Raw genomic sequence first — 27,100 nt, forward strand, 5'->3', positions numbered from 1 at the left:
CGGGGACACTGTTTCGAGGGGGGATTTGATATCGAGTGCGCATGGCACTCTGTACCACACCTGTAGTACGGCTGTCGGAAAAATAGGTTTCGATAGCAAAAGCACGTTGTTCGTTCGACCACGCCATGTTTGCAAGTAACAGCGGTACGAAGCAAACATTCACCGCCTCTGTAACCTTGGAGCTCATCCCCACTCTTACATTGCCCCCTCTTTCTTCGCAGTACCAACTTAAAATTAGGGATAGTTCCCTGCACCATCCTGTATAATATACAACTGTTCAATTGTTTGGGAATTTAATCACTAGCTTGAGCATATACTGTCACTTGTCGCAAGTATTTTTGTGAGAAACATTTGTCATAATTCTTTTTCTGAATTTCTTTACCTGATATAGTTTCGTAATATGAGTCATCCTTTCAGGTACTGTACATCGCAATGAATTTATCTTGAGTCACCTTTTATCCAGTCATAAGATGTGTTTCTTTCCCACGTTACATAGCGTTTCGGCATTACGATTCTGATCCAGACAGAAAGTTCGCTATTAAGAAAACACCGATTCATAAACACACATGGAAAGCTGAACTCAGAGGGAAAGAAATTCACAGAAGGGCAATAACAGTGAAGACACGCTACAACAGACTGCAGTCGAAAACAGTGATTTTACAATGGCAAAACTATTGAATACTTCCACTCAGAACTGAATGCGCCGAACTACGCCGACTGTTTTGACTGATTTCACTCGAAAGGAATAATAATGCTAGGTTACGTAAAATGACAACTGGCTGAATCGGCTGTTTTCATTCGGTTGCTCCCAGAGACTGGTTTCACTCAAAAGAGTGATTGAACATTCTAACCGGTACGTAAAACTGCAACTAAATGAGTCGATTGTTCTCCAACGAACGACTGAATTGATTGGTTTTATTCGGTTGTTCCCATCACTTCCAGCGAAAAGCGGAAGAGCAGAGTGTGGAAACACCCATCTTCGCGTACAGCAAAAAAATTCACAAGCCAGACTTCTGCAGCAATGTTGATGATGACGCGTTTGGCATTTGAAAGATCCATTGATGGTTAATTACACTCCTAAACGTCAAAAAACAGTGAATAGTGACAGCTACTGCGAAATACTGCGAGGTATGAAACATAAAACCTAAACGGAAAGAATATATAAGCTTACGAAAGCTGCTATTTTGCATCAGAAAAATGTTCGTCCTCATAGTCTGGGAAGACAATCCAGTGCATACATTCTAGAACTTGGTTTTGAGCTGCTGCAGCACCCGCTGTACAACCCTGACCTAGCTTCAAGTGATTTTTCATCGTTTTGGTCGGATGAAGTAGCAGCTGTGTGAGTCCAAGTGTTCGTCGGGTGACGAGGATGTGAAAGGGGTAGAAGGATGGTTGCGTACCAGGCCACAAAGCTTCTTCCAGAATGGATTTAGAACCTCGTCAAAAGATGGACCAAGTGTACAGAGGTTATGCGGGAAATGGTGTTCCTTGTAATGCAGTTTTCCCAATATTACGTTCCTTTTAAAAATATTGCCTTTGGTTTTTGATTTACGTCGTATCTCCACCGACGTGTGTCTTTAGATTTTAACAATTCATAGAAATTAAACTCCATCTGTTTTCACTACTGAAAATACGTGATGTTCAGATTAATTGAAATCATTTCACTTATGTCAACAGATGTCATATTTGTCTTATAAAGGACAACATTTTGTACAATTGCGTTGTCGACTGTCATAGAGCGAAATCAATTAGATTTACGTTAACAATAGTCATATGCTATTGTTTAATATGACGGAGTCCATATAATTGAACTATTTACGATTCTACGTCTACATCTACATCTGTATCTGTACTCTGCAAACCTACAGACAAGAGGGAGATCGACTCAATAATTAAATCACTGAAGACCAAGGACTCTCATGGTTATGATGGAGTGTCTAGCAGAATATTGAAGAACTGTGCTGCGCATGTTAGCCCTGTATTTGGCCATATTTGTAATTTTTCCTTTAGGAATGGTCAGTTTCCTGAAAGCCGCTTTATAAAAAGGGAGAAAGGGATAATGAAGATAATTTTAGACCTATTTCTATGCCATCAGTGTTTGCAAAACTTATTGAAAAGGCTATGTATGTAAGGATAATTGATCATTTTATACCACACGATTTGCTATCAAATCTACAGTTCGGCTTTAGAAGTCGTTTAACAACTGAAAATGCTATATTTTCTTTTTCTCTGTGAGGTACTGGATGAGTTAAACAAAAGGTTTCAAACGCTTGGCATATTTTTTGATTTAACTAAGCCATTTGATTGTGTTGATCGCAAAGTATTGCTCCAGAAGTTGGACCATTACAGAATACTGGGAGTAGCTCACAGTTGGTTCACCTATTACTTTAGCAACAGGCAGCAGAAGGTCATTATTCACTATGTTGATAACGGCTGTGATGTGGGGTCTGAGTGGGGTACTGTCAAGTAGGGGGTGCCCCAGGGATCAGTGTTGGGGCCAGTCCTGTTCCTAATTTATATAAGTGATATGCCCTCTAGTATTATAGGTAACTCTATAATATTTCTCTTTGCTGATGACACTAGCTTGGTAGTAAAGGATGTTGTGTGCAATATTGGCTCGGTTTCAAATAGTGAAGTGCATGACCTCAGTTCATGACTTGTAGAAAATAAACTAACGCTAAATCACAGTAAGACTCAGTTTCTACAGTTTCTAACACACAATTCAACAAAACCTGACATTTTAATTTCACAGAACAGTCATATGATTAGTGAAACTGAACAGTTCAAATTTTCTGTCGTGGAAAGACCACGTTCAGGATCTTGTTCAAAGACTTAATTCTGCCATTTTTGCTATTCGAACGGTATCTGAAGTGAGTGATCGTTCGACCCGAAAATTAGTGTACTTTGCTTATGTTCATTCGCTATTGTCGTATGGTATTATATTTTGGGGTAACTCTTCCCATTCTAAAATGATATTGTTGGCTCAGAAACGGGCGGTTCGGGCAATAAGTGGCGTTCGTTCACGAACCTCTTTTCGACCTCTGTTCACGAGTCTTGGTATTTTGACATTGGCCTCTCAATACGTATATTCCTTATTGACGTTTCTTGTTAACAATATTAGTTTATACCCAAGAATAAGTAACTTTCACTCGGTTAATACTCGGCAGAAATCAAACCTGCATTTGGATCGGACTTCCTTAACTCTTGTGCAAAAAGGTGTGCAGTTTACTGCTGCATCCATTTTCAATAAGCTGCCAATCGAATTTAAAAATCTTAGCAGTAATCCTTGCGCTTTCAAATCGAAACTGAAGAGATTCCTCATGGACCACTCCTTCTATTCTGTCGAGGAGTTCCTTGAAAAATTAAGCTGATTTTTATTGTATTGTTGATAGCGTTTACTTAAACTTATGGACAGTCTCTTTTAAGGTTCATGAACATTTATTTTTAACTGTTATTACGTTTATGTTGTAATTTCATGTACTGACACGTTCCATGACCTTGGAGATTTACTCCTCAAGTTGGTTCTACGGAACTTGACGAGTAGGGGGAAAAAAAAAACATGAAGTACATGGCAGATGATACGTCCCATTGTAACTGTAATTAGGGTTTCTTCCCGTTGCTTTCATGTACAAAGTACGGAAGGAATGATTATTTGAATATCTACGTGCATGCTGTAATTATTGTAATTATATCCTCGATCTCTAAGCAATCAATAGATTGAGGGTTGTAGTTTACTGTATTTCTAGAGTCATCCTTTAAAGCCGGTTCTTGGAACTTTGTTAGTAGACTCTCTCGGGATAGTTTGCGTCATCTTCAAGAGTCTGTCAGCTGAGTTGGACCAGTATCTCTGTGACACTTTCCCACAGATCAAACAAACCTGTGACCATTCGTGCTGACCTTCTCTGTATACATTCAAAATCGCCTGTTAGTCCTATCTGGTACGAGTCCCGCACACCTGAGCACTATCCTAGAAGAGGTCGCACGAGTGATTTGTAATCTATCTCCTTTGTAGACTGACTGCACTTCCCTAGTATTATAACAGAAACCGAAGTCTTCCACCTACCTTACCCAAGACTGAGTTTATGTGAACATTACATTTCATATCACTACAAAGTGTTACACCCGGCTATTTGTATCAGTTGGCCGATTCCGGCAGTCACTCACTGATATTATGACCTTAGGATACTATGTGTTTTTGTTCTGTGAAGGGTTGATGTGAAATTCGTAGTTCATAATGTAAATGGAATTCCTTTCCCTCCACGACCTAAGAAGCTTATCTTCAGCATTTTTGCGAACAAAAGCAAGTAACTAGCTCCTCGGCAGGCCTTGAAGGCATAAGAATGCGAATTTATAAAATCTGACGATAAGTGTGATGCATGTTACTAGGATAAATCCACAATTCCTGGTTCGTGGCAGAAATTTATCCAGAAGGCGAGGGAAATGGGGTAGGGAGAAGGGGAAAGGTAAGAGGGAAAGTCTCTAAAAACTGTATTTTTTATACAACAGAGTTTGTGAGTTTAGAAACGTGTCATGTGCCAAGAACCCTACGTTACAGGAGGCATACGAAACTTACTGTAACCCAGAGGATTAATAACTGTCCACTTATTGCTTCTCGTAAAAGACAAGTGTGATTATCTTAGTACAATTAAAGTACGCCATTTGATATTATTAAAACGTTTTTGATCGTGGAACGCGTTTGGACTTCATGTCCTGAAAATATCCTATCATATGATTAAATCCAGCGTTTATACATCGGAATCATCATGTTAATAAATAAAACTAGGGTATACTGATATATGACTATAATAATCTGAACTTGATAAATGCTTGAAAACGTTAGAAAATCCCAAAGGACGTTATCAAACATATTCAGTGGCTTTGACTAATACAGGGGGATTCAGAAAGAAAGAATATATTTCAGTTGTTTATTACAGACAAACTATAAGCGATAGAAACACATTGCACATGTCAGTGAATAGAGGAAGTTTCGAAGTTTTGATACACCTGCGCTGTTTGTTTGTAGCAACTTGGCGACTATACCACAAGAGAAATCATTTTCTGTATTGAAATTTGCGCGAATTCAATCCATTGTTACAGTGCAACGTGCATTCCGTAGTTGCTTCAGCAAGAAACCGCCTCTGCACAAGCAGATTTATGGCTGGCATACAAAATTCTTGGAAGTCGGTTGCATATACAAAGGGAAGATAACTGGTCGACCACGCACGTCTGATGCAAATGTCGGGCGTATCCGAAATACACTGATCGACCACAACATTATGACCACCTACCTAGTAACGGTATGTCCCCGGATAATAGCGGCGACGCGTCGTGACATGGAGGTAATGAGACTTTGGTAGGTCGCTGGAGGGGCTTGGCACTACATCTGCACAAAGTCACGTAATTTTGGGGAGGAGGGTAATGGGCTCTTACGCCATGTTCAATCACATCCCGGATGTATACGATCGGGTTCTGATCAGGTGAGTTGGGGGACTAGCACATCAACTGGAACTCACCACTGTGTTCCTCGAAGCACTCCATCACCAGCCTTGTGACATGGCGCATTATCTTGCTGAAAAATGCCACTGTCGTGAAACATGATCGTCATGAAGGGGTGTACGTCGTCTGCAACAAGTGTATGATACTTCTCGGCCGTCATGCTCCACTGGACCCATATAAGTCCACGTGAATTTTCACCAGAGCGTAATGGAGCCGCCGCCAGCTTGCTTCCGCCCCGCAATACAGGTGTCAAGGAGCTGTTCCCCTGGAAGACGACGGACTCGCGCCCTCCCATCGGCATGATGAAGAAGGTATCGGGATTCGTCAGACCATACAACACTCTGCCACTGCACCAACGTCCAGAGCCGATGGTCAAGTGCCCATTTCAATCGTAGTTGCCGATGTCGTGATGTTAGCATTGGAACATGCATGGGTCGTTGGCTGCTGAGGGCCATCGTTATGAGTATCCGGTGCACTGTGTGTTCAGGCACAGTTGTACTCTGCCCAGCATTAAAGTCTAATGTTAGTTCCGCCACAGTTCACCGCCAGTCCTGTTTTATCAGCCTGCCTAGCCTGCCACGTCCGACCTCTGTAATGATGGGTGGCCGCCCAATACCACGACTCCTGGACGTGGTTTCACCTTGGTTTCGCCACGTGTTGAAGAGATTCACCACAGCGCTCCTCGAACACCCAACATGGCGTGCAGTTTCTGAAACACTCGTGCCGAGGTTATCACAATCTGCTCTCGGTCAAGCTCAGATAGATCGCGCGCCTTCCCCATTTTACACACGGACAGTGCGCTCATTGATACTACATGCTCCGTGCGTGTGTCTGACAAGCAGGCATCCCTCGCCAGGGGCGCTTCTATCGCCTGGACTGATTTCTATCGATAGTAGTTCGATGGTCATGTCGTGTATGTTCACATGGAGCTCTCGGAAGTCCACAAGATAGGCAGGATCCAACTTTGTCAAACAACGGTGTGGCGTGTTCTGGGACGACGCCTGAACGTGAAGCCTTACAAGTTACAGTTATTATAGTAATTGCGTCGTGACGGCCATAACAGAAGGTACGAATTTTGAATTTCAGTTCCCAGGCTGTGGCAGAGGACATGTTTTCAGATCGGCTCATCTTTTCCGACGAATCGACGTTTCATCTATCGGGTACAGTAAACCACCACAGTGTAAGAATTTGAGGGTCACAATATCCTGGCGTCGTCGTCGAAAATGAGACTCACCGAAACTGAATGTGTTTTGTACCGTTTCTGTTCACAAAGTTTGTAGACCGTCCTTTTTTGCGTAGGAAGCTGCAACGGGAACGTCATACCTGGGCATACTGCAAAATTAGTTGTACTCTCAACTTCACGCCGCGCGGGGTAGCCGCGCGATCTGAGGCGTCTTGTCACGGTCCGAGCGGCTCCTCCCGTCGGAGGTTCGAGTCCTCCTTCGGGCATGGGTGTGTGTGTCGTCCTTAGCGTAAGTTAGTTTAAGTTAGATTAAGTGGTGTGTAAGCTTAGGGATCGATGACCTCAGCAGTTTGGTCCCATAAGACCTTACCACAAACTTCAAATTTTCAATTTCAACTTCATGAAGATGCACTGTTATGTATGATGGCGCCCCGCCTCACTTTCACTTTGAGGTGCGGCGTTATCTTGACAACACCGTCCCACAACGCTGGATTCGAAGAGGTGGACGACAGGATCTTATTCATTGTTTTTCTCGTTCCATGTCACCAGACCTCGCTCGCACCTTGCGATTTCTCTTTTCTGTGGGACTACATAAAAGATTATTTGTCCCACCTATGGCAGCTGCTTTTTAAGATCTGAGAAATCGAACTGTTGAAGTTGTTGATTCAATAAACGGGACTTGTTGATTCGTGTGTGGATTGATATGAACTACCGTTTCGATGTCTCTCGAGCAACGCATGGTACTGATTTTGAGGGTATACGAACATAAAACTTTGAATCTTGCTCTATCCAGTGACATGCGCAATGTGTTTCCATCTTTATCAGTGTGTTTGTAACAAACAACTGAAATCTGTTCTTGCTTTATGAATCACCCTGTATTCCCGAAAAGAGCAAAATCATAATTTAATATTTAAAAAAAATATTTTTAAACTTTAATGACTTTCATAACACTTCCCTTGCATTATTATACTTTCTATCTCTTTAACGTTGATTGGAAAAATTCTCTCACGCCTTACGTACCTCTACGTCAGCTTGTCAACTATGTTAGCACGTATGGTCGGCTAAGGGTTCGTAGATATGACTGATTTCCTTGTCATCGTGCACTGAAGACCGTAAGTTGCTCCCTTATTCTGATAGCCTCAACCAATGATTTTAACGGACATCCAAAGGATAGAGAAGTTTGCCAGTGTGCGCTGACGCAAAATTTAAACAGTGACGAAAGTCACAATTATTGTGGGATAAATTCTTGGACCAACAGTTCGCAATGTAGTTGCTGTATACCAAGACACGGTCTACATCGATGTTGGTAGACGAGTAACGGCGTCGTCTTGAATCAGTGTTTCGCCTTTATGTGGTGATGCTAGAGCTAAACAAAGACGAGTAAGTTGCTGTGGAAATATAGTTTCAACACGACGTTGTCACTCAGCAGCTAACCGTAGAAGATGTAAGCTGTCAAATGCACCGAGAATGCCTACTCTATCATTAGCGGACTTTCAGTTCTCTTCTACGGTAGAAGTTTTTTGCATGACACACGTAGTTACACATCGATAGTGGCAAGCGAAAGATCACTTACAATATACGTGCAACTTTCAGCACGCTGCGACAATGGTCCCCCAGGGATAAAGTTTTATTAACATATTAGTTAAATGAACACTGTGTATGATCTTAATCGTACACCTGTCGAAAGACAGTTTGCACACAGAGGAGGTAATGTTCCACGATACTTTCCTTCTATTTTCCAATTGGCGAATGGATGTTGCCTACTAACTATCTACATCTATACTCCGTGTGGCTCTTAAGTTCTCTGATTTTCTCATCTTGATCATTTCGTGCGAGGAGGAGGAAGTAATATTGCTCGACTCTTCGTGAAGCGTACTCTCTCGGGATTTCAACAGTAAACTTCTTCATGATGCGCAACCCTCTCTTGTAGAGAATGCCACTGGAGTTTGTTGAGCATTTCCGTGACGTTCTTACGATTACTTAGCGCCGCTCTTCGTTGTACTTCCTCTATATCGTCTATCAGTCCTACTTGGGTCCCATACTGATGAGCGATACTTAAGAGGCGGCCGAACAAGCGTTTTGTAAGCCACTTCTGGCCTGTAATTGAAAAAGTGTCATGATGCTCAGTCCACGGGCAAAATATTCCGGATTAGCTTTCCGCGAGGAAAATGAAAAAAGACGTAATAGCTAAAGAAAAGGTACCTTCTATGCACCAGATCTGGAATGTCGGAAGTTTGAACGTGGTAGGGAAATGCAAAGGCTCAATCTAGACGTTGTGGGGAGCAGTGAACTGAAATGGAAAGAAGACAAGGATTTCTGGTCAGACGAATAAAAGGTAACATAAACAGCAACATAAAATGGTATAACGGGATTAGGATTCGTTACGAATAGGAATCTAGGGTAGAGAGTAAGTTACTGCGAGCAGTTCAGTGATATTGTGTTTCTCATCAGATTCGACAGCAAACCTACGCAGACGTATACATGTCGACCTCTCATGGTAATTCAGTATGTAAACGGAGATGAAAATGTAATAATCATGGGAGTTTGGAATGCGATTGTAGGGGAGGACTAGAAAAAAACGGTTGCGGGAGGATATGAGTTTTTTGGTAGTAGGAATGAGAGAGGAGAAGGACTAACTGAGTTCTGCAATAAATTCAGATGGTAACAACGAATACTTTGTCCAGTAACCACAAGAGAAAAAGATTTGCTAGGAAAAACGCCTGAAGACATGGGAAAATTCCAGCTGGATGACATCGTAATCAGGCAGCGATTACGAAATTAAATATTGGATTTTAAGGCGTTTATTAATAATGAAGAGTAAATTGAAGAACATAGAACCGTGCGGAAAGATCAGTATGGAAGGAAGTACTAAGGATCGATGAGACGCGTTTGTTGTTGATTATCGTTGTGGATATAAGCGACACGGAGTGACAGTGAAGGCAGTTCAGTTGAAGAGGAGTGGACATATCTGAAAAAGGGCAGATCACATATGTTAGGCAGACAAACATACAGTACTACGAAGGTAACCGCGAAGAAATCTTGGCTAACTGAAGAAATATTTCTACTGATAGACAATAGAAGGAACTATAAAAATGTTCAGGGGAAGACAGGAATACAGCAATATAAATCACTTAGGAATGAAATAAGTAGGAAGCACAGTACAGTCAAGGTGAGATGGCTGCAGGAAACTTGTGAAGAAACCTAAAAAGAAATTATCGTCGGAAGGACTGACTCAGCTTATAGAAATGTTCAACCAATCTTCGATGAAATTAAAAGCAAGGACGGCAACATTAAAAATGCAATAGAAACTCTACTCTCGACCCACAGGAGAGGGGATAGGTGAAAAGAATATGTTGAAGGTCTTTATGAGGGAGAGGGATTTTCTGATGTGATAGAAGAAGCTGGAGTCGAAATGTAAGAGGTTGGGGGTCCGGAATTAGCCAGAATTTAAAACTGCTGTGGAAGACTTGAGGTCAAATAAGAAAGAAGAGATACATAACATTCCATTGGAACTTCTGAGATCATTGGAAGATGTGGGCACCAAACGGCTGTTCAACGTGGTGTGTGACTCGCGATATCCCACCAGATTTCCGGGAAAATATCATCCACACAATTCCGAAGACGACAAGAGCAGATAAGGACGAGAACTATCACACAATCAGCTTAACATCTCATGCATCCAAGTCGCTAAGAAGGGTAATGCTGATAAGAATAAGGTACAGAAGAATGGTAAATGACGATCAGTTTGGCTTTAGGAAAGGTTAAAGCACCATAGAGACAGTTCTCACGTTGTGATTGATAATGGAAGTAAGGCTGAAGAGAGTTAAAGACACGTTCACAGCATTTGTTGACATGGAAAAGTCGTTCGACAACGTAATATGGTGCATGATGTTCGAAATTCTGAGAAAAGTAGGGGTAAGCTGTAGGGAAAGACGGGTTGTATAAAATATGAGCAAGAACCAAGAGGGAACAATAAGACGGGAAAACCAAGAACGAAGTGCTTAGATTGAAAAGGGTATAAGGCAGAGATGCAGTCTTTCGCCCCTGCTGTTCACTGTATTCATCGAAGAAGCAACGACGGAAATAAAAGAAAAGTTCAAGAGTGGGACCAAAATCCAGTCTGAAAAGATATCAATGATAAGATTCGCTGATGACATCGTTATCCTCAGTGAAAGTGGAGAAGAACTATGGGAGCTGTTGAATGGAATGGACAGTCTAATGACTACGCAATATGGATTAACAGTAAACAAAATATAGGCGAAAATAGTGAGAAGTAGCAGAAACTAGAATAGCTAGAAGCTTAACATCAAAACTGGTGATCACGACGTAGACGAAGTTAAGGAATTGTACTACCTTAGAAGCAAGATAACCCGTGACGGACGAAGCAAGGAGAACATAAAAAGCATACTAGTGCAGGCAGAAAGGGCATTCATAGCCAAAAGAAGTCTACTAGCATCACAAATATGCCTTAATTTGAGGGAGAAATTTCTGATAATGTATACTTGTAGCACAGTCTTGTATGGACTGTGGGAAAACTGTAACAGAAGACAATCGAAGCATTGGAGATATGGTGCTACAGACGAACATTGCAAACAAGATGGACTGATAAGATAAGGGATGAGGAACTTCTCCGCAAAATCGGCAAAGTAAGGAACATACGGAAAATACTAATAAGAAGGGAGAGAATGACAGGACAAGTGTTAAAACATCAGGGAATAAATTCGATAGCATAGAGGGAGCTGTAAAGGATAAAAACTGTAGAGGAAGACAGAGGTTGGAATGCATTCAACATATAATTGAGCTTCATGGCGCTCCAGATGGTTACTCCTAGGTGTTTCATGATAGTTACTGTTTCTACTGATCTGTCGCCATGAGTGTAATCGTACATCGGTGAACATCTTCGCCTATTTAGACGAAGTACGTTAGATTTGTTTATGTTTAGATTCAGTAGCCAGTCCGTACACCAATCGTCGATAATCCACAGGTCTTCCTGCGTTTCAGACCAGTGCTCTGGCGCTGCAACCTTCCTATGGACAACAACGTCTTCCATTGTTGCCCACTAGTTCATTAAAATCGATTGTAAACAGTACCAGCCCCATAACGCCCTCTAGGGGCATTCCCAAAATCAGCTTTACGTCTGTCGATTTTGTTCCATTAAGAACGTAGGGTTCCATCTGCAAGGAAATCCTGAATCCAATAATAAAACCCGTTCGATATACAGTAAGCTCGTATTTTGTTGGTTAAGCGACACTGCGGAACTGCGATGCCTTCCAGAAGACAAGGTACGCGGCATCAAACTGGACGCTCTTGTCCACGGCGCTTTGGATCTCATGGAAGAAAAGAGTGAAAAGTTTCGCAAAATCTCTATTTGCGAAATTTGTCTCGGTTTTTATAGAGGAGATGTTCGTTCTCCAAAAGGTTATAATGGTTGAGAGTAAAACGTGATACATAATTCTACACAAAGTTGACGTCAGCGATATTAGCCTATAATAATTAGCAGTTGTGACGTTACTACTGAGCCTTCAACATAAACCTGTGGATATCAGAAAAAGACGCATCAGTTGGACTGCCCGATAATCGGATCGTTCTACAGGTACTTACGATCTATTAATGGAAAAGGTGTCACGGAACTGCTAACTAACAAAACCGGAGTGACCCTAACTAACATGGGACACATATGCTGTATCTCACAAAAGACAACAAGCAGGGTGTTCCTGTAAGTATGAAAAGAAACAGTAGTCCACATTAATGCCTGTTATAAGTTCCTTGCTGATTTACATGGATAACAAATTACAAGCTATGCAAAGAATAAGAAAATTATCAGCTGTTAACATGAATGGATACGAACCTAATGTGTAAATACCTCAGCAACGTTCGAATCATTTGGGTAAACGGGACAAGACCTTAATCTACACATGAAACATATGAACGTAATTTCGCACTTTTCACACTGTTCCTGCCTGAATTTGTCAGAAGTGTGAAAGAACTATGCATGCGACTAGCATTTTCAAAGTAATGAGCCTTCAACTATTCCCGAAATTATTGGATTCTAAAGCGAGGATGACACTAACACCACACCTACAGACGCACGTTAGTTCCTGTGCCCTGCTCGCCTACGTTGCAATCTCTCATCACAGTCAACTCTCAGGTGCATGAAACGTAGTGGATGCCATGGTCTGCGACAAACTGCAAGGTATCAGCTCTGCCTCGTATCTCCAGATGCAGTCTCTAAGTCAGGTCTTCTCATCCAAGCCACGACCAGAAGTCTCCTACAGCTTGTTCCGGGCTGAAGTTTGCCGTACCGCTGCCCGATCCGAAGATTTCTCTGCCGAGATGTGAGTTCGTTCTCCACTCAGTAAATCTGCACAATGCACCAGTGAGAACGGCTCAGCAAATTACTGGCCAATGATCTATATTTTAGCAAGTCAACTATCTCCCCTCCGTGCGAAAGTTTTGCAACATTAACCAGTCATTACACATTCGGGCTTGTATTTCTTAGAAGACACTGAGTTATTCTCCCACTCTTCAGCCAGTTAGATTTTCAAGCCAGTGAGGTCACCCCCATATACACGCTTCCCGAAAACTGGCGTTTTGCCTTCCCCGACTTTGCTATTTGTTTAGGTTGAGCAGTGAGGGACCTCTTACAACTTGTCAGGGCAGAGGTCATCCACCTCGTGTAAGGTGGCAATAACGAGTTGCCCTGTCCTCTTCGAAAAGAAAGAAATTTCTGTTCACAAAGCTGGCACGGCGAGATGTTTGTATGCCATGACTGTCCCTCACATAGCATTCCCTGGCGCAAAACAAAGTTCCTTTGAAGTTTGTTTTGCCCAGAGGTCTCTGCTAGTAACAACTGCGGCTCTCTGCGGGTACAGGTGTTTGTCACACCACGTTAGCTATCTCTCGAATAGCTGGTTCTGGCAATCTCTGACACTTTCATAAAAATCGTTAAGTACTAACATAGTTGTGATTAGTGTAATTCAAATTAAGATTGGTACATGAGACGCACCAGTCCGACAATAGACGGCCACATGTCATATAGTCACAAGTCACGGAAATGACTTATTTAATCATCTTCCGCACATACTGGTACACTGTGGAGAACAGGTCTGATGATCGTCCTGGGAGGACGGGGGGGGGGGGGGGAGGGGGGAAGGAAGGAGGGGGATTTGAGCATCAAGAAGAGAGCCTCAGTGAGGTGGCACATGAGTGTGCAGTCTTGTCCTCCACGTAGGACACGTCTCCCCGATGTTGCAGGAGCGACAACAGAATGGTGACGATCTAGTTGCACCCTCCACTGTACAGAGCCCGTAATTGGCGTATGCAGTCTAGTAATTGCCGATTCAGTCGCAGGTGACATCAGTTAAAATCACTAAACACAACTTCGAAGCATACGTCCGTCGCACTTTCCTTGGGACACAGGCGTCAACAGTGATACACAGATGATATCTCGTACCCAATGCGTTGGCCAGTTTCTTCAGAAGAACCATTCAGTCACCCGCTTGCCACAATATGAACTGCCAGAAATTCAGACAGTAAGATTGCAAGTGTAAATTGTTTACTAATCCCTTAGGATGCTTGAACGAATCATCGACGCTGTTAGCCAGATATAATTGTTACAAGCTCACTTTTTCACGTTTCATTTTACACTGATATATACGAAAACGCCGAATACTGCCCCTACGACTTATATTAGGCGACAGGTTACAGAAAGGGAAACCTACGTTTACAGTGCTTTTAGGTTTAGAGAAAGCGTTTGACAATGTTGAGTAGAATACATATTCTGGATGTAGTAGGAATAGAACACAGGGAGTAAAATATTATTTACAACTCGTACAGCAGTCAGACTGTAGTTATAAGAGCCGAAGGGCCTGAAAGGGGAGCAGGGGTTGGGAAGGGAGTGATTGAATATTGTAGCCTATTCCCGATGTCATCAATCTGTACATTGAGCAAGTACTAAAGGAAACCAAGGAGAAATTAGGAAAGGAAATTAAAGTTCATGAAGAAAAGCCGATTTGGGCATCAAAATAACTGATGATGACCAAAGTAGAGTGGATATAATGTGCAGACTGAAAAAGAGAAATTTATCATCTAATATAAATTTAAATGCTGGCACTTTTCTTTGAAGGTATTTTCTGGAGTGTAACTTAGTACGGCAATCAAACATGGATGACAAACAGTTCAGACAAACAGAGAACCGAAGCTTTCGAAATGAAGTGCTACAGACGAATTCTGAAGATTGCTTCTAGATTATTAGATCGAATAACTAATTGGAAGTACTGAATCGAATTGGATAAAAAAGACATTTGTAGCAAACTCAAATAGAAGAGATCTTAAATCATCAAGGCATGGTCAGTTCGACTAATAAGGGAAGTACGGGAGGCGGGTGTGGGAGGGGGGGGCGGGGGAGGGGGTAAAAAGTTGTAGAGGTAGGTCAAGGCACGAACATAACAATCAGGTTCAAATGGAAACAGATTACGGTAATGCAGATGTGGAGAGTATTTTAGAGCATAGGCAAATGTAGAGACCTGCATCAAACAAGTATTCTCTCTCAAGAGCGCAACAGCTTGTCATCATAATTTCATTGGAGTTGCTGTAATCAAATGGACAGTTTATTTGATTAACTACCTTAAAAATAACGCTCATCCTATAAGCGTTTCGCCTTCTAGGTACTACAGCACGCAATACCTTTCTACTGAAAGATTTCCAATAATTATAACAGTCACAGGAATAGGGTCACCGGGAAAGAGACGTTAGATACTAAAAAATGAAAAATATTTTTAATGTACTTGTCGACACTGTAGTTGCGTCTATTGTATGCAATAGGTGCCACTGTTCACTGGAGAACAGCTGTTACCTTGGCTACAAAAGCGAACTAAACATGATATCAAATGGCTCTGAGCGCTATGGGACTTAACTGCTGAGGTCATCAGTCCCCTGGAACTCAGAACTACTTAAACCGAACGAACCTAAGGACATCACACACATCCTTGCCCGAGGCAGGATTCGAACCTGCGACCGTAGCGGTCGTAGAGTGAGATGTTTCGGAGCAACCATTATAAAGACAAGAGCTTTGCGTGAATGTAATTGAAGTCCCCGCAGTGTCGAACAATCAAAGGAAATGGTTGGTTTGTGTGCGGCTCTGTTACGAAGGCGATTCTCGTTTTGCATTTTTACTGATGTGCGTGCACACAGTGCAACACTGCTGCGCACCTAACAACATTCTGCTCCATTCTGCGCATTCTGCCTTGATGTGTCCCCTTCCGCGCTGCTCTGCGCAGCGCTTTTGTGAGCAGTGTGGTGCTGCGCAGCACATCGCAATGGGTGTGGACGCGGTTTAGTATTAGGAATTAGCAGTACTAATACACTCCTGGAAATTGAAATAAGAACACCGTGAATTCATTGTCCCAGGAAGGGGAAACTTTATTGACACATTCCTGGGGTCAGATACATCACATGATCACACTGACAGAACCACAGGCACATAGACACAGGCAACAGAGCATGCACAATGTCGCCACTAGTACAGTGTATATCCACCTTTCGCAGCAATGCAGGCTGCTATTCTCCCATGGAGACGATCGTAGAGATGCTGGATGTAGTCCTGTGGAACGGCTTGCCATGCCATTTCCACCTGGCGGCTCAGTTGGACCACCGTTCGTGCTGGACGTGCAGACCGCGTGAGACGACGCTTCATCCAGTCCCAAACATGCTCAATGGGGGACAGATCCGGAGATCTTGCTGGCCAGGGTAGTTGACTTACACCTTCTAGAGCACGTTGGGTGGCACGGGATACATGCGGACGTGCATTGTCCTGTTGGATCAGCAAGTTCCCTTGCCGGTCTAGGAATGGTAGAACGATGGGTTCGATGACGGTTTGGATGTACCGTGCACTATTCAGTGTCCCCTCGACGATCACCAGTGGTGTACGGCCAGTGTAGGAGATCGCTCCCCACACCATGATGCCGGGCGTTGGCCCTGTGTGCCTCGGTCGTATGCAGTCCTGATTGTGGCGCTCACCTGCACGGCGCCAAACACGCATACGACCATCATTGGCACCAAGGCAGAAGCGACTCTCATCGCTGAAGACGACACGTCTCCATTCGTCCCTCCATTCACGCCTGTCGCGACACCACTGGAGGCGGGCTGCACGATGTTGGGGCGTGAGCGGAAGACGGCCTAACGGTGTGCGGGACCGTAGCCCAGCTTCATGGAGACGGTTGCGAATGGTCCTCGCCGATACCCCAGGAGCAACAGTGTCCCTAATTTGCTGGGAAGTGGCGGTGCGGTCCCCTACGGCACTGCGTAGGATCCTACGGTCTTGGCGTGCATCCGTGCGTCGCTGCGGTCCGGTCCCAGGTCGATGGGCACGTGCACCTTCCGCCGACCACTGGCGACAACATCGATGTACTGTGGAGACCTCACGCCCCACGTGTTGAGCAATTCGGCGGTACGTCCACCTGGCCTCCCGCATGCCCACTATACGCCCTCGCTCAAAGTCCGTCAATTCACATACGGTTCACGTCCACGCTGTCGCGGCATGCTACCAGTGTTAAAGACTGCGATGGAGCTCCGTATGCCACGGCAAACTGGCCGACACTGACGGCGGCGGTGCACAAATGCTGCGCAGCTAGCGCCATTCGACGCCCATCACCGCGGTTCCTGGTGTGTCCGCTGTGCCGTGCGTGTGATCATTGCTTGTACAGCCCTCTCGCAGTGTCCGGAGCAAGTATGGTGGGTCTGACACACCGGTGTCAATGTGTTCTTTTTTCCATTTCCAGGAGTGTAGTAATAGTAGTAGTGTAGTGTTTGTTGCTTTTTTCTTTCATTGTGTTACTGGAATGTTTGTAGCTTTTTTTCTGTCGTTGTGTTACTGCTCTTAAAAATAACATGTGTTTAGATATAATTTAAACAGTTAAAGATGGAACGGTGTTAAACAACCAAGCGGTAAGGAAACAATAAGTTAAGGGAACGAAGTTGTAAGCTTTTGGAACAACAAATTAACTATAGGAAAAACTAGAATTTAGGACACGAATCACTGCTTCTATAAGGGAGACTTCAGACTAGCTAAATGTTCATTAAGTTATAGGAATTTAAAAATGATTCCTGAATGAATCATCCACACGGCAGCGTAGTGTGCGCTGTTTTGAAACTTCCTGGCAGATTAAAACTGTGCGCTCGGAACCTTACATTACTCCGGAAACTAAGTGAGAAATTCAGTCGCGACCCGCGATCCGCATTCACAGCTCGAATCGTGTTTTCCAGACTTCACACAAATTCTCTTGTGCCACGAGCATTGCCCGCAAAACGTTCTCGGTTCGAGCCGCAGCCCGCCACATATTTTTAATCTGCCAGGAAATAAAAATTGATATTTAGATGAAACGAATCAGTGATTCGTTACGGTGTCAAGTCTGAAATGTACCAGCACACAATTTTGGCGAGTCATTTCGGTGTATCATTAGTTTTGGAAATTATAGTACGCATAAATTATATGAGATTCATTTTTATTGGTGAAAGATACAGGATACACATGAGGAAATGGTTATGAGTTACATATATATACAGTGAATGAATATTACTGGGGGTGTTGTGAGACCACGGGGCGAAGCAGCTGCAGGCTGGAATAGGGATGGCTGCAGCTGTACGACGCTACTGTAGTGTGGTGTAGCGCAGTGTAGAGGGCGCCGTCTACCAGTAGCTGTGGCCGCGGTAGCCGCCGTAGCCTCCGTAGTAGGGCCGGTAGCCGTACGACCTCACCACCACGGTGGGCCGGTAGCTGTAGTAGCGGCCGTATCCACCGTAGCCGCCATAGCCCCCATAGCCACCATAGCCACCATAGCCGCCGTACAGGTAGCCGGCCTCGGCTGCCAGCAGCACCGTAGCCAGGACCAGGAGGGCGATCTGCAACGAGAGACAAGTGTCACACACGGTGCACTGCGGTGGGCTACAACACTGTCCGTTTACATCTCGTGTGTTACTCCGGGGCTGATGGTGAGCTGCTTGGATTTAGAAAAAAGTGCAGCTGTCAGAGGAGCGACTCCGATGTTTCACATAGTAACTGAAAAAAGGGCGAAGGAAAACCACGATACTTGAAACTTTGTGGGAGATTTAAACTATGTGCCGGACCGAGACTCGAACTCGGGACCTTTGCCTTTCGCGGGCAAGTGTTCTACCATATGAGCTACCCAAGCATGGCTCACGAACCGTCCTCACAGCTTCAATTCTGCCAGTACCTCGTCTCCTACAGAGTGAAAACCTTATTCTGGACCACGATACCTTCTTGATTTTCGAGAATATAATGTGAAAGAAACAGTTGGAAGACCTAAATAGAACTGAGATAAAGTAGACAGACTAGTAGCCCACAAAATTTACAATACTGTGTGGGAAATATAAAAATGAAAGGTCGAGAAAGACGAGTTTATGGTAAGATTAAAACTATGTGCCGGACCGAGACTCGAACTCGGGACCTTTGCCTTTCGCTGCAAAAAGTGAAAAGTCTCACAAATCACCAATGTCATCTGATATAGAAAGTTCACTTGTTCCTTTCACTATGATAGTACTCATACTACCAAAATACATCGGAAATTTTGTAACGTGGTACGACAATAACGTAAACTCCGGCCACAGGCCCTGGCTGGCTTTCGGAACCGACCGACCACCGCGTCATCCTCTGCCAACATCGTCACTGGATACTGTATGGAGGGGCGCGGCGTTACCACACCGTTCCCCGGCCATTGCTACTCTTCGTGACCTGCAGCCAGCACCACTCGCTCTAGTGGTTCTTCAATGGCATCACGAGGCTGAGCGCACCCTATTCTAGTCCGCCCACCAAGGTAAAACCCGTGGCAGTCCCGGGAATTGAACCCGGGTCTTCCGTATGGCAGTCACCCCCACTGACCACTCAGCCAAGGAAGCGGACGGTATGACAGAGACAATAAAATATTTAGAGCACATCCTCCAACACACAACTGAAAACCTGAAATAGTTATAAAGCTGCCACAATGCAGATACGAGAGGAGATAATCATTAGAGTTGCTCAATTCCAAACTTTTAATGCGGTATGTAAACTTAATTTTAAGCTTTGCTTTGCCACACCGTTAAAATCGACGATTAAAGAGTACAAAAATGTAACTCGTATCAGGTACGAGTATATACCTCTGGCTTCATATGGCAAAAATGTATGTGAAATTAACGTACTTTTCCCACGCGTGTTACTCCAGACATATTCAGTTCTCCTACTCTCTTATTGACCTTAATCAGATTTTCTTCTAACCGTTCTAATTAGAGAATGCCATTTTCCACAAACTAGAGAGTATTGCTGGTCTCCAAACGGATCAGCACCGTACTGATATAACGCCAGGTTGGCTGCTTATCTCAGGTGACACGTTATTAGTACAACGGCTGGCAGGCTTTATAGCAAAGCAGGTTCTGGTGAAGAGAAGGATGAAAAAGTATTTCCTTCAGTTTCGCTGTTTAAATATCCGTTTTCAACTCTCGGTTAACCGCGTTTTGTATGAATTTCCAAATCCACTCTCTTCGTATTCTGTGTACGTCAGTAATGTTACCAAACAAAATATAAAATCCATCTCGGTGCCTAGAAACTGTTTTTACATTACAGAAAATGCCCTGTTTCATTTTATACCTGAAAAGTGATTAACATTGTGAATGATTGCCTCTGAATTTTGTGGATAACAGGGAAAGAGAGTAACACAGTAAGTATTCACATGAGAAATACTGAAATCGTCATCTCGCTTGTGGATTTCATATGGGATTAGCAGAATTTTCCTACCTTCCGAAAGCCATAATATTTCGTATTACAACCGTTTCATGTCGACTACCACAGAATAAAGGGATAATTTTAGGAAAGAGAACAGTCTATAGGTTCCAATTTCGATCAGTGTCACTGTTTAAATTCTGAAAAAAAATCATCATTAATGGCAGTTGGAGAGTTCTTTTGTAAGGAATCACCGTCATTTTTCGAATGAAGTTATCGAAGAGGGTGGAAGAGCAGGTAGAGGTTCAGAGTATCCTCTTGATCTTAAGGTAGAAAATTACCCGTAATGACAGAGGTATAAGCAATGATCAACGACAAGAGGATCCAGAAGACAATGTAAGCTACTTCATTAAGAACACATAATGTGTATCAACAGAAATTGTGGCCCGTAATTGATGTGGTACCGCATCGTATACCTCAGAAGACTGATGTCCACAAGAAAACAGTCTCTTCTGCTTCTTTGTTGTCTGTTAATTCTTAATCGATAATGACTTGTCGAGGAACTCTGACATTGAAGGGCTTATATGATCTAAGCTCGCGGAATAATAAGAAAACAACATTTCACTTAGCACTGAATGTAGCCAGAAAATGCACATGAATTTGAGCATGTCGTATCTGCTAAAAGAATAGTTTGTACGCGATTGGTTGAAATATGCTCTTCATCAGCAAAAATATGTTGAAGGGAGCAGAAACATGCAAGGCATACAGAGCTACATTGTTAATTTTTTTGTATGTGCAAGCATCTAGTCATATAACCTGGGAAGGCCTTTCTCATGTATTAATTTGTCATCACAGTTACCACAAAGCGCGACAAAACTATATCTTGTTTGACTCCTGATAAGTGTCCTATACCCCCGTCAATCCAGAAAGCTTCTTCAAGTGCTCTACACCGTAAAACTCATAGAACGTTCATACAACCATGTGAAACTGTTAGAAAAGTTCCTCTTTGCTATGTTGCACAACTCGCGAGTCACGTTGGCTCGAACATTGATTGTGTCGTCAAAATGTACATCCTTTAAGTGAATTTCTGTACTTTTCGTTTGTGATAGGTTCGTATTGATAACATTAATTTCTCGTCACCTGTGGCTATTTTTGCGAGAGAAGAATTACCCGGAATCTGCATTTCAGTCAAGTCACGCCAGGAGTCCAATAGTCGTTGTTTTTGTTCTAGAGTCAAGATATGTGCAACAAACTTTGCACACACTTTTCTCTTCTTCGAAACATTCAGGAGAATGTCTTGGACACTTGGTTTAGAGATGTCGCTCCGTTGTGATTTATGACACAGGAACACAGACATACTTTGTTCGCACTCCACTGCTTAGCACTGCCTGCTCACAACTAACTGATCGAATAAATATCTGTATTTTATAACTGTTATTTCAAGCTGCCACCGCAGTTGCTGCGTTGGTATCGCTTAAACGACAGGAATGAAATCGGTGTCTGAACTTTTTGGACGGACTGTGTAGAACTTATGTTTCACTCTAGTGAACTTGTAGTCAGACGGACAGGACTCTTTATGAGCAACGGGCGACGACAGCAGGAGAGAGGTGAGTGTTGTGCTATCAGCACTTGCGCGGCTCTCCCGCCGTCCCATGTCATCGCTGGCGTATCTCTGCCATTAGGGGCGGCGCACCCGCATCGCGTGTTGCGTGAGCGCTGCGACCAGGCGCGGGCTCTGTACTTGTGGCCGATCCCCCTCTGTGCTGGCAGCACCCAACACAGCGCGGCCCGCCCCAGTGCCACTAACGAGCTGGTGCTGTTCACGCAGCACACTTATAGCTGTTCGAGGCACAATTTGCGAAAACGTGTATGAAGCCGACCGAGCAGCGACTGTACCAACCCAGCATCAATTGGATTTGTGTCGCTTAGTAACTAATCTAAAATTTTCCCTTTCGATCACTCCTTCCTGAACAGCAGTGCTGAGGTGTGTGATCTACAGTAAAATATCTGTGTTCTGACTAACTGGTCTCTGCTGATATTTATGGAACTGTAAGGCAACGAATATCAAGGCCGCTCCAGCAGCGCGTGCTTTACCCTCTACCTGTAGGAGCGAGACCCACGAAGATGTTGGTGCATGTCATCGCACCCAAATTTGTAAACATTCTACTTAAGTGACTCTCTATAGCTGTAGAGTTGAAAACTATGTCCAAACTTATAGAACATCTACCTGCTCTATTGCAAAACACGTAAAACTACAGCAGAAGTGTTGTAGGCGCAGCTAGACATGCAACAGGAAAGTGTAACTACTGTTCCACTCCCCCATCTTGCAACGGCCGATATCGACAAGCGTTAACAGTATCTCGCAGCTCCCCATAGATTTAAATTAGTTGGCATCTGGCAAGTACTCTCCTTGCGGCTTTATTGTGACTAGTACTGTGTTACTACTGTAGCCACTACAAGGTTCTGCTCTCCACTGCAGTAAAAAAGCTCTATAAGGTCTCTATCCCTTATTAAAAAAAAGACGTAAAAATTTGAAATTCAAGAACGGTATAGATATGTATAGTATATTTAAGCGTGTCAAAAATCTGTTCCTAATTTAATTAAGGCAGGCGTTATGATAATATTTTGGAAATGAGTGAAATTCTACGGTCTGGGAAACAGCTTCAGATTATTGCGATATGTATAAAAAAAACCATTAAGCTCATTAAACTGTTTTTCTTTTCTTTTTTTCCGCTGATTAGCAAACTACCTCGCCGGCAACGGATACTTCCAAAGTTCCGCAACACGCAGCATATTGCGTTTGCTATATTTAAGCGCCGGAAATGCCGTATTTTGTTGTTTTCAGTATTGTCGATATTTAACTCGCTAGAAGTACGAAGCTTAAAGTCTCTATCTCCTATAAAAATCACATCAAAATTCTCAAATTCACATGTTGTGTAGACCTCTATAGTGCTCCTACGTATCTGTTTTTAATTCCATTTAGGGGCAAAGTTAAGTTTTTGCTCGAAATAGGAGAAATTTGCACGTCCGGGAAAGTTCGCTACCTGAGAACCAACTGTCAGGTACAACGATTTGCGCAGCGGAAATGGCAACACGGTGGGAGACGACAGCGCCAGCACAGCTATCGTTGGTGCATCATCGGAGCAGTCCAGCACGCCTGCTGCCAAATACCGGCTGCTTTAAATCGGACTGTGGCACTGTTACATGTAAAGGCACATAAATGTTCCCATAGCTACAAGAGTACCGCCGTGTCAGCTTCAGTGTGTCTGAGGCAGGGCGCTCAAGAGTACTAACTATTCCTTTTTATACACAGTGAGTTTATAATTACATAATTATGGCAAAGAAAAAGAAATACCTCTCTGCAGCGTCCCCTGGCTGGAAGAGAGGTGGATTAATTAGTTCGGTTTTGATATTTGCTCAACAAATCTAAAATCGAAAACAGGATCATGAACTTTTGAATTGGACCGCGCCGTTCGAAATTACGTGTTCCAACCAGAAACGGCAGCTGATGAAAGATACTCAGCCATCCAGACGAGTTACATGTGAAATAGTCTATTACGTTTCGAGGAGCGCCGTGATCATCATGTACTGGACAAGTCTGACTGTGTATACGATACTCCGCAAACACTGCAGCACAACAACAGAGACCGGCTAGCGGGATTCTATGTTTTTGAGTTCTGCGAGGTATTTTTGAAGCGCCTGTCAGTTCAGGTTTTTGAGCGTCTCCATGACGATCACCCGCGAGACAGATGAAATTGTGTCCATTCGCGCTGCCTCTCTACGCACACTTTTGAAATTCCCCGAGCGTTTTATTATGGTAAAGACTTTATCACTGTGCCGCTGTTAGCAAAGATAAGCACGCTGAAAAACCGCGAAAAAATGAATTAGTAGCGAATAATATATGTTGTTATACACGCAAGAGAGAGAGAAACCTGCTTACTCCATTTGCTTGATTTCCTAAAAATATTCAGGAACTGGAACAATAATTCTCTATGTGACTGAAAACTGATGTTAAAAGACCTAAAGCGTCAACAAAATGCCTTTCGTCTATGTGTGAGAGAGGAGTATATATACTCTGAAGAAATGGTGATAATCATTCGCAGATATTGCATAGCATTCAGGCGTTGCATCTACATGAATTTGTGGCGTTTGAAAAAAAATAGGAATACGGAATCCCAGCATAAAAATATCAATGTAGGGCCCACGTATAGAGTTCAATTTAAGTGGAGAGAAATAGTAGTGATATTAAAGGGAAAATGTGAATCATGGCTCAGCTCAAAACGCATTACGTAGAAGTATTTTTAGAGGCAGTGCGCATATTATGGAAGTAAACCCTTGTAAAAATTATAATGAGTATAATACTTCTTAGCAGGCCAGGCCATAGCTGCGAAAGAGGGTTATTAACTGAGGGGTCGTTGTACTGGCCCATAAGGTGCAAGTAATTCGGATCGAGTCCCGCCGGAGTCGAAGCCTTAAACTTAGACGAAACTTTCAGAGAAGAGAAATTTTATGTCAGATTTGGAATAATTCGCCATTTTTCGAGATATCAGGTGATAAAGGGAGAAACTTAGTGATTTCAGGTGTTCATACTGTTGATTAATATCGCCTGATAATAGACGGAAGTATGATGAGCCTATTTGCTTACAGAGAATTGCAAAAAACTTCAAGGATATCCAGCATCCTTACCCCCAGTGCCTTTCGAAATTATAAGAGATACCTCTGCAATGGCGGTAATGCAAATCCCGTACAGTCACCTGCGCGGTTGGGGCTAAGTGTTTTGCCCTCCGGCGCAGTGGAGGACGGCGCTAGTGGGACGGCGTGTGCGCAGCGAGCCTTACCAGGTGGCGCATGTTTGCGGGTGTGCTTGTGGTTGGTTGCTACTGCGGCGGATGGGCTGCGAGTGCTGGACTGACGGTAGCGGAGTCGGCGGCCGCCTTTATACCGACGCCGGCCGCGACCAGGAGGGGCGGGACAGACCGGCGAGCTGCGGGCAGCGAGGAGCACCTTATGTCACGCGGCATCGCTTCCCGCTAGCCGGACACCGGTTTTCGCGACCGTAGCGTCCACAGCTGCGAGGGGCGGCGGCCGCTCACTCCGCTACGCTTCCGGCCGGACTGCCCGAAAGGAAAAGGAGAACCACTCTCGCCCGTAGCGCGGTCGCTGTGGACACTTTACGGGGACAGCCCGACTGAGTTCTCAGGGTACATCCTGCTCATGTAACACCGCAGAACTTCGATCGCAAAACTCATCACACCCCTTTTCTTCTCTGTCGATTTTTCGGTTTCTCCTTTTACAGCTTTGATCTTTGTTTCTAACTCTTTCTTCAGATTCCACAGATCACTTTTCATTTCTGCTTGCACTTTTATAACTCTAAATTGGCTGGATTACAACCGAGTTTCGCTGGTTTTTATCTCAGTTTTCACCTCTTTCATCATATTGAAAGTCTGATTCCATATGAAGTGGCTGGCCGGAGTGGCCGAGCGGTTCTAGGCGCTACAGTCTGGAACCGCGCGACCGCTGCGGTCGCAGGTTTGAATCCTCCCTCGGGCATGGATGTGTGTAATGTCCTTAGGTTAGTTAGGTTTAAGTAGCTCTAAGTCCTAGAGGACTGATGACCTCAGAAGTTAAGTCCCATAGTACGCAGAGCCATTTTTTTTAACCACATGAAGTCTGTATATATTCCCCCAATCTGATTTCCTTCCATAGTTGCTGTCGCTTGTTCTACGTCATTCTCAGCGAGTTCACCTGTTTCTGTTTCTATCTCACACTGGACTGCACTAGCTCTGACCACCTAGTCAACAGTTTCGTATATTGAAGTAATCTTGCCCACCTTTAGTTTTGCCTATCGTCTGGTAACAGTAAACTACCTGGCAGATTAAAACTGTGTGCCAGACCGAGATGATAGAGTATTTGCCCGTGAAAGGCAAAGGTCCCGAGTGCGAGTTTCGGTCTGGCACACAGTTTTAATCTGCCAGGAAGTTTCGTATCAGCGCACACTCCGCTGCAGAATGAAAATCTCATTCTGGAAACATCCCAGAGGCTGTGGCTAAGCCATGTTTCCGCAATATCCTTTCTTCCAGGACTGCTAGTTCTGCAAGGTCTGCAGGAGAGCTTCTGTGAAGTTTGGAAGGTAGGAGACGAGGTACTGGTTGAATTAATGCTGTGAGGACGAGTCGTGAGTCGTGCTTGGGTAGCTCAGATGGTAGAGTATTTGCCCGCGAAAGGCAAAGGTCCCGAGTTCGACTCTTGGTCCGGCACACACTTTTAATCTGCCAGGAAGATTCATATCAGCGAACACTCCGCTGCATAGCGAAAACCTCATTCTTGAATAGTAAACTACTTCACAATCGTTACTACGGATCTACAATTTGTTGCTCCGGTCTGTGTTTACACTACACCTGTCATTTCAATAGTAGCATCCTGTCATGGTCGCCAGATGTAACTGTACTTGTCTTCTTCACTGTATTTCTCTGTCAGATAATCTTTAATCCAGCACAAATCTGAATGCACAATACATATATAAAGTTTTTCCAAATACACAACATTGACAAATATAAAATTTATGTAGCAGGAAACAGTCTCTGCTAGTAAATTTTTAATGCTGCAAATCATAATTCCGTGTTTTATAATTAAGTGCTATATAAAAGAAGGAAATGTGAAAATCGTAGTTTCAAATTTACACAATTGTACTTTTTTATTACGTCCTACCT

At 43.6% G+C, this 27,100-nt stretch overlaps 1 protein-coding gene across 1 annotated transcript; it reads right to left on the reverse strand.

Annotated features, from left to right (window-relative positions):
* Positions 1-18,163: 18,163 nt before the first annotated feature.
* Positions 18,164-25,385, reverse strand: LOC124544806 (prismalin-14-like). The gene is made up of 2 exons (XM_047123496.1): positions 25,229-25,385; positions 18,164-18,577 (listed from the first exon to the last, which is right to left on the reverse strand). The coding sequence occupies exons 1-2, from the start codon at positions 25,238-25,240 to the stop codon at positions 18,365-18,367; spliced, it is 225 nt and encodes a 74-aa protein (XP_046979452.1). The 5' UTR covers positions 25,241-25,385; the 3' UTR covers positions 18,164-18,364.
* Between the last annotated feature and the right edge of the window lie 1,715 nt (positions 25,386-27,100).

Source organism: Schistocerca americana, chromosome 1 (assembly GCF_021461395.2).
Source record: "Schistocerca americana isolate TAMUIC-IGC-003095 chromosome 1, iqSchAmer2.1, whole genome shotgun sequence".
NCBI lineage: Eukaryota > Metazoa > Arthropoda > Insecta > Orthoptera > Acrididae > Schistocerca > Schistocerca americana.